The 14,578-nt window shown below is 37.3% G+C and overlaps 1 protein-coding gene across 3 annotated transcripts in view; it reads left to right on the forward strand.

The window, feature by feature from the left end:
• Positions 1-14,267, forward strand: part of ANKRD44 (ankyrin repeat domain 44) — a 320,963-nt gene extending 306,696 nt beyond the window's left edge. For 2 of the 3 annotated variants that reach the window (XM_055398457.2, XM_088828639.1), the window contains exons 22-28: positions 1,156-1,243; positions 1,835-1,918; positions 2,928-3,073; positions 3,991-4,073; positions 6,436-6,518; positions 7,559-7,650; positions 9,994-14,267. In XM_055398457.2, coding sequence (XP_055254432.1) covers positions 1,156-1,243; positions 1,835-1,918; positions 2,928-3,073; positions 3,991-4,073; positions 6,436-6,518; positions 7,559-7,650; positions 9,994-10,241 — 824 coding nt within the window. In that variant the 3' untranslated portion in view covers positions 10,242-14,267. The remainder of the gene's footprint in view (positions 1-1,155; positions 1,244-1,834; positions 1,919-2,927; positions 3,074-3,990; positions 4,074-6,435; positions 6,519-7,558; positions 7,651-9,993) is intronic. The other variant, XM_055398458.2, reaches the window with a different exon arrangement.
• Positions 14,268-14,578: the final 311 nt, after the last annotated feature.

The following is a 14,578-nucleotide window of genomic DNA, read 5'->3' on the forward strand; positions in this document are numbered from 1 at the left end:
GATTGAGATTCATATAGTCTCCAAGAAATGGTTTGTGTAGATGCTGCCCCAAGCTAGGTCCTTCAGGGAAATTCATAGTAATAGGGAGGTTGAAATGTCTGGGAATATTTGAGTGAGAGTTGGATATAGTTAGAAAGCTAAACAGTATAACTTAAATAAAATTAGGGGATTTTTATGTTTATTACTTCGTATACTTCTCGGTCCTTCTAAAAGCAAAGTTTCACTTTTTTTCTCTATAGGTACAAAAAAAGCTTGATTTAATACTTAAAATTGTTCAATCAACATCATTCTGGGGTAGATCAGAAGAGAGCTCTAATTTCGCACAGAACTCAGCCAAGAAGAGGTTTCCAGGGCAATAATCCATATTCCAAAGCCAAATAGCTTTACCTTCTTGCCTTAACAATTGTATGAGAACATTGCTTCACAAACCTCATTTAGGTCCTTTATCAAGTAAATTTCCCGTCATCCTGTGACATCAATAGGGCAGGTATTCCTCCTGTTTTTTTATATGTAGGAAATGGAGGCTCATAGATCACATAACAAGTAAGCTCACAGAGCAGGGACCTTACTTAAATTCAGTTGATTCGAAAACTGCCTGCCATTTTGTTGAAAGTAAGTATTCACATTCATTCATCTACTTGCTAAAAAATACTCAGCGGGTCCATACTATTTGCCGAGAACCGTTCTTGGTACCCTTTTAAATACTATAGAGTGTTTTACAGTCAAAGTCCTTTAACCTGCACTATCGTAAGTAGTTTTTTGTCAATCACATCTTCCTCCCTTCCCTAGGGTGAGTAATTATAAGTGAACCTATTCATCTGGGTAAAAGGGAAATTTTCTGTTCTAAATATGGACAAACTGAGGCATACCTATGTTGGGCACCTATCTACTAAGAGCTGTGAGTATGGTAGAATTGTTCTGCTTGCAGATGAGGTCTCTTTCTCGTCACTGCTTAATTTATTCATTATATCTCAGAACACCTATGAACATAGTTAAAAACATTTTGGCCTTTGGTGAATTTTATCCCATGGAGAATGATCATTCAGCCAATTCAGGAAAATTCATGGGCCAAAATTCAGTACTTAATGAAAAAGTAGATTTCATTAAACAAAGTTTCATCTTAGAAGCTCCCTAAATTCTTTTGGTTCCTTGCAGGTAATGAAAACTGTATAGAGGTACTTTTGGAGCAGAAATGTTTTCGAACATTTATCGGTAATCCTTTCACTCCACTGCACTGTGCAATGTAAGTAGAAACACTGGAAGTTAATGGTGTGGCTTGAATTCTTTAAACCACACCTAGAGAAATGACTTTTGGCAGAAGGAAAATGCTTTTAGATTACAGATAAGACCAGTATATTCCATTTTGCTGCTAAAGGCAAATAAGTCTGATATCAAAGTGCAGTATCTAATGTTATTGATTTTTCAGGAGCTTTTTGTGAAGTGCCGTGGTTCCAAGGTGGTTCACAAACCACCCAGGGAAACGGTAGGAAGGGGTGGACTGAGAAACAGTACATACCATGTGAAGAGCTCTTTCGGTGTATCAATAGTCACACTTGTCCGCCAAATTCTCAAAATAAGTTGGGGTTAACAATATTATCCCTGTGGAGAATTAGAAAGACATTTTATTCCAGGAAGATTTCATATATGGTAATTTTCCAATCTTCATAATGTTGAAATTCTTCTTGGTAAATGAAACTTTTGCTCAGATTTTGTATCAAAATTTTTAAATGCATCAGATTATTAAAGATATAGTGCATAGAAAGATGGAGTAGGAGGGGATATATAATTTTTTAGAGAGCAATATTTTGAATTTTAAAATCTATTTTCACTTTAGAATAAATGATCATGAGAATTGTGCATCACTGTTACTCGGGGCCATAGATTCCAGTATTGTCAATTGTAGAGATGACAAAGGCAGGTAAGTGATCCTAAGAGCATGGCTCTTATCTGATGAATCTTAGCCTTCTTTGTGGCTACAGAGTGGCCAAACATCTATGTTTTTGATTGAAAAAGTAATATATAGACATGTTTTTAAAAATTAAGTATAATAAATGATATATAAAGAAATTACCCTCTTAGTCCAGAAGCCCCAGCCTCTTCCACTGAGAAAACTACTTTAAACTGTTCTTTCTAAATTTTTATTTTCTTCAAAATATTTTATATACATAACTACATAAATATATAAAAATATATATGCTTATATTCTGTTTATACAAATGAGGACATTCTATATTAAAGTTCTCCATTTAACATATCTTAGAGATTCTTTCCATACCAGAACATATATATTTACCATATTCTTTTTAAAGCTTCATATTATTCCATTGACTGGATATGTTATAATTTAATCAGCTTGTCCTCCTTTGAAGAATATTCAGGTTGTTTCAGAATTTTGGTGTTTTAATGAATGGTGCAGTGAACAGTCTAGTACATGTATCTGTTTGCATGACCAAATGCATCTGGGAGATAAAAGTGCTAGAAGTGGAATTTTTTGGTTCAAAGATCATAGTGTTTAATTTTGATAAATCATGCCAAATTATCCTCCCAAAGAAACCAACCATTCACATTAAATGATGTAGGCTTTTTTTAAAAATAGCTGATTATCTACAAATCTAAGGCCTAATTTTGAAAGTATGTTTATCAATGATGAGAGAGGTCATTGGAACTTAAGATTAAAGGGTCAGTAAAGATGCTGATTTTATTATCAGGACCACTGCCTACACCCCCCAAATCTAGGAGTGCTGTTCACATAGGTGACACTTCAGTGTCTACTCTGAATGGCCTTTGGGGGAACCTGGTCACCATGTCTGTAAGCCAGTAAGTTTTAAATCCCTAAGATGACACCATGCACGTGTTTCTCAGGCACATATAGAAAGGGAGTGTTAAGTTTATAGGAAGCTAACATCATACTTGTTTTAAATCGTTAGGACACCACTTCATGCAGCAGCATTTGCTGATCACGTGGAGTGCTTGCAGCTTCTTCTGAGACACAATGCTCAAGTGAACGCGGCAGACAATTCAGGGAAAACACCACTGATGATGGCTGCTGAGAACGGGCAGGCTGGTGCCGTGGGTATGTGCTTGACTTGTGGTCTTGAAGTTTAGGCCTGTCTAAAACCAAAGGAATGTAAAGCTGGGAAAGTGGTCATCCTCTTGGTATATACATGTGAGAGAAGACCAACATTGTATTTAAGCCACCTGATCTAATTGCTGTTCATCTTTAGTCCCCTGTTAACTTGGTTATTGATAGACTTTGTCAAAGTGAGCCCACCTTTCCACAGTGAAATCTGTCAACATTTAGAAACCAAATAGAACAATAGAATCATTTTACCTGGAAATAACAAAACTGTAAAGACAATTAAAAGTAATGCCTCGAGGGACTTCCCTCTTGATCCACTGGTTAAGACTCCATGCTCCCAATGAGGGAACGCAGGTTTGATCCCTGATCTGTAAACTAGATCCTATGTGCCTCAACTAAAGATCATGCATGCTGCAGCTAAGACCTAGAGCAGCCAAAGAAATAAAAATAAATTAATGACTATGGAATTTGGATTTGAATAATTAGAACAACTATGGCAATAAAGTGGCTTCCCTGATAGCTCAGCTCTGGAGAAGGGATAGGCCACCCACTCCAATATCCTTGGGCTTCCCTTGTGGCTCAGCTGGTAAAGAATCCACCTGCAATGCAGGAGACATAGGTTCAGTCTCTGGTTTGGGAAGATCCCCTGGAGAAGGGAAAGGCTACCCACTCCAGTATTCTGGCCTGGAGAATTCCATGGACCATATAGTCCATGGGGTCGCAAACAGTTGGACACAACTGAGCGACCTTCATTTTCGTGGCAATAAATTGTTCCTTTTTTCTTTAAAAAATATTAGTTATGGTAATGTGAGTATACAAATTTAAAAGCATTATTGTTTTGGTAGTAACTTCTTCAAAATGCATGTAATTAGTGTGTAGTCTTAGTAACTATCTTTTGGCTCTTTCTGCAGATATTTTGGTGAACAGTGCCCAGGCTGACCTGACTGTAAAGGATAAGGACTTGAACACATCCTTACATTTGGCTAGTAGTAAAGTATGTAAATAGATTTGAAGCACTGTTATTTTAGTGTAATGATAAAATGATAATAATAATACCTAAATCTGTCCATCAGAAGTGTGTATCATGGCTCTTAATTAAGATGTATGTTTTCCCAGGATGGTGTCATTCTCAATGGAATCAAAGGGGGAAGCAAAGGGCAGACCCACACAAAGGGATTGATGGGCTATGCTTTTCAGGGAATTTGCCACTTGAATTCTTACCACAATCTGGTTTGATGCTGCCACTGAATCTGTCTTCATGGTTGTGGTATCATATTTTGCTTTTAAAGACAGGTTAGGAACTTAGTTAAATGGCTTCTAAAATATAAGCAGTTCCACATGTTTTCATTTATTCTGCTTGAAGACATTGTAATAACATAGCCAAAAATGCTCTTTTATGAGGCAGATAAATGTATTCATTTATGTATGCTTCTGTTGTCTCCCTTTTCTTCTGGTACGTAGTTCAGTGCAAAGAATGTGTAGGCTTGTTTGTTTTAATAGCATTGTGTTTACATACAGCTCAAGGTTCCTGCTTCTGTAAAAAGATAAATGTATGATTTTATGAGAGTGGGATCATAGTGTTGGATAACCTGCTTTCGTTACTGAGTCATATATTATGAATATCTTCCTTTCAGACATCATATATTACAGTGTTTTAGAAGATGTATGGAACCCTGCCTTAAGACTGTGCTACTCTTGATTCAACCCATCCCCTATTGTTAAACATTTCCTTGTTTCAAATATATGCTACTACAAATAATACTAATTGTAGAACAATAATCTGAATAAATCCCTAAATATGAAATTAGTGAGTCTAAGGCTATGAACACTTCTAAGACCAAAAGCCCTGTAATAAGGTTTTAACCATTTACATTCCACCAGCAGTACATGACAATGAAAACTCCATGGGCACTTCTAAAATTATCTTTACATGTCTCCCTTATAAAGCATTGTAATATGATGCTAGTTGACACCAGTGATGGTGGTTTGTTCCAATATAGTTGTATTATTAAAGGTGTTATCTATATGCAGTGGTACCAGAAATCTCAGCTATTCCTTTCATTGGTTACGTTTTCCCATTTCATGATCCAAGAAGCCTTTGGAAACCACAAAAAGTGCTCAGGTTCCTGAAGTTCATGTCAAATTGTAATGTTTTCATGAATATAAGTACAATGCTTTTCAGACTTATTGTGCAAATCAATCCCCTGATAATCTGGTTCAAATGAAGATTCTAATTTAGTAGATCCAGAGTGGGGCTTGAGAGTCAATATTTCTAACTCCCAGGTGATACTGATCCTGCTGTTCTGTTGAGCCACATTTTGAGTGTCAAGGGTTTAGGAAATGGTCACCCCTTAACCAGGCACTGGGCCTGAAGTTCCAAAAAGGTCTCTATTTTATTAGTTGATTTTTTTAGATTTTAAACTATCATTAGTCATAACATATAGAGGTATCTTTTGAATGAGGAAGAAAAGAAGGACCTTTGCTGGAAAAGACTGTATTTATAATATAAGGCAGCCAGTGATGAATGATACAGATAACAGGTACAATGGGAATTCCAGTGATAGGTGGATACTGAGGCTTGAGGAAGGCTTGAGGCTTGGCTTGAGGAAGGCTTGAGGCTTGAGGAAGGAGATGGGACTTGACTTGTGTTTACAAAGTTTTGTTGAAGAATTTAAAGGACACTCCTAATTCTACTCTCTGTTTATCTGCTGACCTAGCTGACATAGCATCAGCTTCAGTTCTCTGGACAGTAATTCTAAAAGTTATCGTAAAAATGGTAATATTTTAGATCAGTTCAGTTCGGTCACTCAGTCGTGTCCAACTCTTTGCGACCCCGTGAATCACAGCACGCCAGGCCTCCCTCTCCATCACCAAGTCCCGGAGTTCACTCAAACTCATGTCCATCGAGTCAGTGATGCCATCCAGCCATCTCATTCTGTGTCGTCCCCTTCTCCTCCTGCCCCCAATCCTTCCCAGCATCAGAGTCTTTTCCAGTGAGTCAACTCGTCACATGAGGTGGCCAAAGTATTGGAGTTTCAGTTTTAGCATCAGTCCTTCCAATGAACACACAGGATTGATCTCCTCTAGAATGGACTGGTTGGATCTCCTTGCAGTCCAAGGGACTCTCAAGAGTCTTCAGATTTATATTAATCAAGTCCTAATACACCTTATTTAGAATCTTTGAAAATCTAGGGCTGTTTAACCATTTGCTTTTAGCAAAAAATGTATTATTCAGAAAATAGCCTATTTTGATATTAGGCAGGGAATACATGTTAAATTTAAAGCATACTGAAGTGATTTCCGCAGAACATTTCTGCATCTCTGTTTCATTTACTTATCTTTTTTTCCTTCATTAGGGTCATGAAAAATGTGCCTTGTTAATACTTGACAAGATACAAGATGAGAGCCTTATTAATGCAAAAAACAATGCACTGCAGACGTAAGTGTGACTACTAAAGTTTGACTAAGTCCCAGATTCATAGTCATTTATTTGACCAGTAATAAAAATGTGCTATATTCTAGGCTAGAGCTGGGGAACGTGGTGATGAAAGACATGAATCTGGCTTTTCCTTTGTGAAGTTCACGGTCACATATCTACAATTGCTGACCAAGCTAGACATTTTTAGTTAGAAACTTTCTTCTGATATGCCTGCATAGAATTTTGTGAGGTCTGTGTTTTTCCTTGCTGATATTTCTAAGGTAGTACTAAAAATATAGTGGGTTGTTAGAAAATCTTATCAGCCGCCATATTTGAGGAGAATCTATTTGCTTAAATGTATTAGTTTTATGTATTCTTATTGAAAAACAAGTTTTTATAAATCAGATTCCCAGTTATGTTTGAAGCATTTAAGCTATTTGCATTAATTATATTTTAATATAATTCAGTGTAATCCTTAGTGTGAAAGACCCAAAAGCTGCTTCATTTTCCATTTTGGGAAATTACTTGTGCATTTGTTTTAAGGGCAAAGAAATATTAGAATTTTTTTTCCATTAAGATTTTTAAGCAGAATATATTGTTTGACATTATTCTTTAAGATATTCTAAATTCAATAAAACATCATTTCATGCCTTTAATAACAAGGTTTAAGATTATGTATATGGATGATACTAACACCAGTCATATTGATTTCATATTGATTAACTGTGTGAAACAGTGATTCAAAGAAAGCAAGGGGTAAAGAACCTTCTAGAAAACACACCAGAACTTGAGTTCTTTCTCTGGTTCCCTGTGACTTATCACTAAGGTTGTTTGAGGTGTAAAATATTTGTACAATAATATCTGCAGAAGAATTTGGGACAATGTGGAAGAACAGTTGGATCTTTAGCTCTTCAGAAATCTTTTTTGAAAAAGTAAAAATGCTCATGTTATTTATAGATCCTCAAGTCCTTTCTTTCTTTCAACTACACAGACTACTCAAAATGCCACATTCTCATACAAATATGTATCACAGTTGACACTCAGTGTTGTCTTTTTTTCAGACCCCTCCATGTGGCCGCACGCAATGGCTTGAAAGTGGTCGTTGAGGAGCTGCTGGCCAAAGGGGCTTGTGTACTTGCTGTAGATGAAAATGGTAAGTGGGAAAAGTAAGCCATTATTTCAGATGCCAATGCACCTCCTATGAAGCCAGAGGGAAATGGGAAAGCCAGGAGCTAGTTTAAAAAAACAGTGAGAACCCTCTTTCTCTTGGAAATTCCCTGTGTGTGAGCAGTCAAACAAGGATAATTTGTCCTGTCTGTTGTTGTAAAACACATAGTCTCCCTGCAGTCCACCAGTGCCTTCCATGTGCATGTTAGCAGCTGGTCTCAAACTCCTCAGCATGGTGGTTGAAATATATTAGATACACTCAACTTGGTATTCTAATGAAATTTTAACTGCACATGCTGAAGAGTTAGGGATCACACGTGTCATGGGTGCATGCTCGAGAGCTCAAATTAAAACATATTTTCATTTCAGTTCATTCTGAGATCAAACCTCTAGGTATTATTTTACAGAACAGATCAGAACTCGTATTTTCAGTGTGGATATTTGGGGAACATGAGTAAAATTTTTAAATTAACATCTAGGCTTGAAAGCTTCTTCTGATCTATACCACATTTCTTTTCTAAATGAACTAACTCTTAACAGAAGCTTTCTACTCTGTTTCCTAAGGAATTTAAAAAGCTCATAAATACGAGAATTAAATTAAACTACCATGCCTTTTAACTTTGGGGAGCAAAAGAGGAACTTCTGGATATTTATCAATTAAGTAATTTTTTGAATGTGGCATTAATTGTGTCATTTAATTCAAGTATTATAAAATGTATTAACATAATTCAACTGCTTATTACAGGTATTGGAATTAGCAGCTCATGCCTATTTCTCAGAAGTAAGCAGCCATATGACATCATTAGCTAACTCCTATTAGTTTTGGTTTTGCAGCCCCATTTATCCTAGCATGTACCCTGCTCTGTCCCCAACCTGACTCATGTAGGAGATGCGAAAAGTTCTCTATTACTCCATCTCCTCGGTCTTTCTGCCCCACCTTCCCTCACCTTCTTATTACCACTGTATGTATATACATTAATACTTTAGGGTTGGAGTGCAGAGGCCCACAGTTTTTCTCCAGAATGACCCAAGAGATCAGAATGAATTAGTTTTGCCTTTCTGCAGTGTAAGTCTGCTGTATCTGAGGCTTGTTCAGTCCATAGCAAACTCAAGAATAAGTGCACCAGAGTTGTAGAACTGCAGCCTATGTCAGAGGTTAGCTACACCCTAAAGGCCTAGGAACATTTGGGACAATTTTGTACTGCACTGCAATCTTAATTACTCATTACAGACCTTTGTGGAGTGGAATGTTAAGGTATCTGTCCATTCTTGTTTGTCTTCATACCAGAGAGAAGACTCATCTGTTAAGCGGGGAGGGGAGCAGAAATCAGGTCAAGTGCTAACAAATGATACAGCAAAAAATTAAGATTTTTGAGCCAGTGCCTCTGAATAAAATGAGCCAGTGGTTAGTAGAAAGTTTAGCCAGGAGAGGGGGCAGGCTAAACCTTTCCAGCCAATAGAATAAAGGTTGAATAAGGGCAGACTGAATTGAAGACTTCATCTACCTCCCCATGGCTCCTGCTTCATGTGTTGAAATAGTTTTCTCTTCCAGACTGGACCCATCAAGTTCACATAGTAGAGAATGACATGACTCTATGGCACACAGCAATCTCCCCATATCTGTTACATTTAGGATTTGAGACTTTGGCTGGTGGTGTTGACATTATTTAAAATTCTGTTTAAGTTTCTTTTAAATGATTGTACATTTCACCACAAACAACCAGTGCTGTATCTCATCTACTCAAATGATTCCATTTCTCTAGAACAAGCTTCCTGGTGCATTCTTCATGTAAAGTATATATAAAGTGACGAAACAGTGTTACTGACTCTTACAGACACCTGATTCTCAACATCCTCTCTAATCTGATGTGAAAAGTCATTGTTCTCAGAATGAGAGTGCCCTGACCCCAGCCCAAGGCGCATGGTGTGTGTGTGCTCTCAAATGGAAACACCTTTCTGATTGTCCTGTGGCTGTTTTTGTTTTTTGTTTTCTTTTGTGGAATTGTGTCACACACACCGCCCCCCCCCCCCATGTTTCTGTTCACTAGATGAAGACTGGAATCCTGCCTAACTCCGGATAATATATTGCTTGTTGTTGTCATGTAAGCTGGAAAAAAAAAAAAAACCTTCCATCAAATGTCTACCCCTTTCTGGTCCCCTCCAGCCTCACCCCAAGCATGACTTGTGGGAAGTAACTCCTTTTGCCTGGCATGATTTCTAACTCAACATACATCTCCACGTGTGAGGTCGTTCGAGATGTACTGTGGGACGCTCATGCCACTTCTGGATTGCCCGGACTAACCACTGCCTTGTCTGCATTTACGCCCAGGTCATACCCCGGCCCTGGCTTGCGCTCCTAACAAAGACGTGGCTGACTGCCTGGCCCTCATTCTGGCTACCATGATGACTTTTTCTCCTTCCAGTACAATGACGGCTGTCAACTTCGTTTGTTTTAAAAAAGACAGTTTGAGCAGGACGACCCTCTCCAACCTGGGTAGCATGGTTAGCCTGTGCAGTAACAATGTAGGCTCTGAGGATGGGTACAATGAAAATGATTCTGATTCGGAAACTTTCTGACTTTGAACTGTAGAAGCTTTTCCTTGATTACCCATGTTGGAGGAAGGGAACAAAGCTTGAATTCCAGATTTATGTTGTGTTCAAGTATTATTATGGGCCCGAGGTTCCAGAAGCCTGTAGAGAAGGAATTAATCAAGCCCAGGGGAGGCAGCTAGGCTGTAGGGCAAAGCTCTCACACAGTTGGGCCTTGGTTTTACTTTGTTTCATGTTTTCCTTAGAGCTGAGATACTTCTGTGAAAGTCTACCTCTCATTTTAAATATGGAATTTAAAAAAAACATTTAATTCTTTTTCTTTTGGGGTAATGCAACAGAGAGGGAGATTTTTTTTTTTCATGTACTTAGTGAGTTCTCAAAAGTGTATCAGTGTGACATTCATGTCCCCAAGGAAGGGAGGGAAGGGCTGGATAGGAGATGCCTCAAACCTCTGCTCAATTTGATGTTTACTTCCTTACTAGAAGCCAAAGGTAGAGGTGTTTGTCTTCAAAAATAATGCCTGTAATAATCTTTTCTAAGGGAGTCCAATTATTCATAGGCTTCCCAGGTGGCACTAGTGGTATCCTCTCTATAGTAAGTACTTAAATATCCAGAACTTCTTTTTGAGGATTTTTGTTTAAGTTGCCAAATGAAGGGGAAAATCCACTGAAAATTGAACTTGCTTTTTTCATTTAACCAAAATATGGCACCCAGTGCTCCCTGTAACAAGCCTGTGACTAATTTTCACTAAATGATTGAACCTGAATCACTTCAATAACATTCTAGGTGAAAATTATATTGCACCGAAACTTTGAGATATATGCAAATATGAAACTACCCTTTATTAATTTGTCTGTAAATCAAAATACTAACTTTATTAAAAAAACATAAGAGCCATCAGTATTGTTCATCAGCAGTGAAATGTTAAATGAGCTTTTCGGTCAAAGTCATGCTCAGTGAGTGGAAGTGTGACTCCAAAAGAGAACAAAGTGAAAGCACGATGTAGAAATGGGTGAAATGGAAATTAAAGCCGATTAAAGTTGCTTCATGATGAAGTCATCGTAGTGAACACTGTGTCTGCTCCCTCTCCTCTGCCAAAGCTTCTAGGTCAAATGGACCCCGCTCTGCACCTGGAATAGCCGTACAAAAAGAAGAATGAGACTTTAAATTATGCACGTACACACACACATGTATATGTATGTATTTATCTATGTCTGTAGTTCATCAGCCAGCTATACACAAGGACCAAAATGCTTCAGTCTAAAATTGAAGATTTAAATTGTTTTCCTTCAAAGTGGAAGTAAGAACTGAAATAGCTTTTCTATGGAGTTAAAATGTAATCTTTTTGCATAAGTCTTTATTGTATTTTATATTTCTTATGACACAGATTTCTAGCTGATGGCTTAACATTTGTAACTAATAATGTGTTTACCACAGCTTAATTTTTTGCCAAACTAGAGAAAATGTTCATATACTTTGATGTATATGTGTTTGTATTTATTTGAAATGAAACAAATGCCGAGGAAATATCCATTGTTTATTCTCTGTTTTAATTCCTACTTGTCTTACTTGGAATAATGAGGAAGCCGGAAAATATACAGAACTTTCCCTGGGCTGGCCTGCATTCCTGAGGGCAAGCCCAGAAATTCCACTGCTAAGGTTTCCAGTCGACCCTCAGGTTCTTCCATGTCGGTTGAAAAAAGGTACAACCTCCATGACTCAGCCTGTGTGTAGCCAGCTCAGAGCTTAGAGTACACTGCAGTCCTTATGCTTTTCTTCAAGATGAAAACTGAAGTGTGTGCACAAAGAGGGCCCAAAGAAAGATATGGAAATTATCCTGAATATGCTGAAAATCTCATGGTCCCAGCAACCTAATGGGAAACTCTGTCAGTGTGTGGGCACATATACCAAGAAGAGAAATAAAAATCACCAGCTCATGCTATTTTCTACTTGAGGAAGAGACAGGAAAGAAACATGTTGCATTACAGTACTGCTCTCCAATATTTTATAATGGGTTCCATTTTCACTCTGGAAATTTCTATCTTAATGTATGTGGGATATTTTTTAAACAGTGTCCTAACATACCTGGATCAAATACAGATACCATACTATGTGTTTTATCTAACTGTAAAAGTCTTCACTCTGTAATATTCTGGATTTTATTAAAAATTCATGTTGGGTTCTTCACAAATGAGAACTTATTCAAAGGACTTATAAGGACTGGTATTAATTTCATTGAAACCTTTTGCTTTACCACTGCCATTGTTTTTTTTTTTTTAATTCTTGGTGTTGTGTTCCCTTCCTTTCTCTGTCCTTTTTGTCTGCTTGGAGAAGATGAGTTTTGAAAAAGTGGATAAATTGCTGATGAGCAATAATGACCTTACCTTTACCAAAACCCTGAAAGTAAGGGAGCTCTAACACTGCAGAAATGTGATATATTGTGGAGTCTTTTTCCAGAAGTGAATGGAAATCTTGTTCAGCTGGCCTTGAAAGCAGGAAACATGATGTCTGATTTAATGGTGAAGCAGCGTTACCATTTCTTCTGTAGAGTAGCACAGAGAACAAGAAATATTTTGGCAAGGCAGTGACAGCCCTGCGACATTATCTCTGTGGAGCTGCGTTCTGACTTTTCCCTACTCTCACTGCCAGAAAGGAGGAGGACAAAAGAACAAAATGAAATCATGCTATGAATTGTGTATTGAATCTCTCTCCCCCACTCTCTTTCTCTTTCTCCCTTTTCCCAAGACCAAATTTTTTCCCTTAAGAAACGACTTCAAAAACTGAGTTCTGTGTTTTTCACTCACGTCTCTTAGAAAACTAGATTTGCCACCTAGCTTTCTAAGAAAAACAAAAACAGAAAACATTGTGCTTTTAATTGAGTCTTGGTTGTTTTGTGCTTTTACCTAAATATGTTATTTTTAGACTGTATTTTAACCACAGCCACAGGGATCATGTTTCATTGCACTTACCTATTTGCCATGTCTGCCTATCCTTGGTAAATACATTACTATCTCCAAATTGCCTAAAATCTGCTATGATTCTACAGTAAATAGCTCAGGGGATTTCTATTTATCACTAATAAAAGGGCACCATAGTATGTTTTGGTACTTTAGGCAGTAAACAGCTGCTTGGTTTATTATTTTATTATTAAATTAGGACAAGAACATCAAATGGATTTGCTGCACTAGTAATTCTTTGTACTGTTGAGCAACTTGGTTTGCTTATCTGTTGTGTTGGTTGAAGAACCCATCCCTTTTTTTTTTGTCTTGTGATATGAAGTTAGAGTGCCTTTTTATATTTGTATATTCTGAAAATATTCTGTGAAATGTTTTGTATTTTTTTTCATTTGAGTGTTATCAGAGCAATATAAACCAGTGAGTTTTCATTTCAGCCTTCTTTGAATGTATAAAGTGTCTTTTTTCCTCTTTCCCCTTTTATCTGCTTTGAAATGAAAATGAAGATGCTGAAGTTTTCTATAGGAATTATGTTTGATTTTGCAGTGCTAAAATGCTTTCTTTTTACAAAACCATAAACCATAGGTCAGTGTTATAGGGGAAGAGCATTTTAAGATAGTGACAATCTAAGTGTGTGTATAAAATGTAATTCTATGCGTTTCTTATGCAGTGACCTAAAAATTCAATGCAAATATCTTTTGTTTGGTAGTTTTGTCTATATATTTTATGCTTTAGCATGTGCAATATATCTTTGCAAAGCGTGATGATACAAATCTGGTGCCAGTGTTATATTTTGCATAACATATTTGTAACAGCATAAAATGTTGTTTGATAATTTCAGTGGGATTTTGTCTGTAATGTTTTCTTATGAAAATTGGAGTTGAATGACTCTGGTAAATGCCATGACTATAAAAAAGAGGAAATGACTTTTAGTTCAGTGAATGACTTTGAACCAATTGGAATCTTCTCAAGCACAGTTTAATACTTTTTTCAACTACTGAATGCTAATCATGTCATGAAGTACTTAACTGTAATATACTATGGAAATGCATTCAGATGGTTATTTTTCCAAATAAAAGCGGTACAAATATTGTTACAATTTGTGTTGTCTTTAAATTTTCCAGTTATGATAATTTTGCCAATTATTATGCTAACTTAAACTTTTGTCCCCTCAGTTCAGTTCAGTCACTCAGTTGTGTCCAACTCTTTGCAACCCCATGAATCACAGCACGCCAGGCCTCCCTGTCCATCACCAACTCCCGGAGTTCACTCAAACTCATGTCCATCGAGTCGGTGATGCCATCCAGCCATCTCATTCTCTGTCGTCCCCTTCTCCTCCCGCCCCCAATCCCTCCAAGCATCAGAGTCTTTTCCAGTGAGTCAACTCGTCACGTGAGGTGGCCAAAGTAT

Source organism: Moschus berezovskii, chromosome 2, assembly GCF_049115385.1.
Source record: "Moschus berezovskii isolate FMDL1 chromosome 2, NW_MosBer_1.0, whole genome shotgun sequence".
In the NCBI taxonomy this organism is placed as follows: Eukaryota; Metazoa; Chordata; class Mammalia; order Artiodactyla; family Moschidae; genus Moschus; species Moschus berezovskii.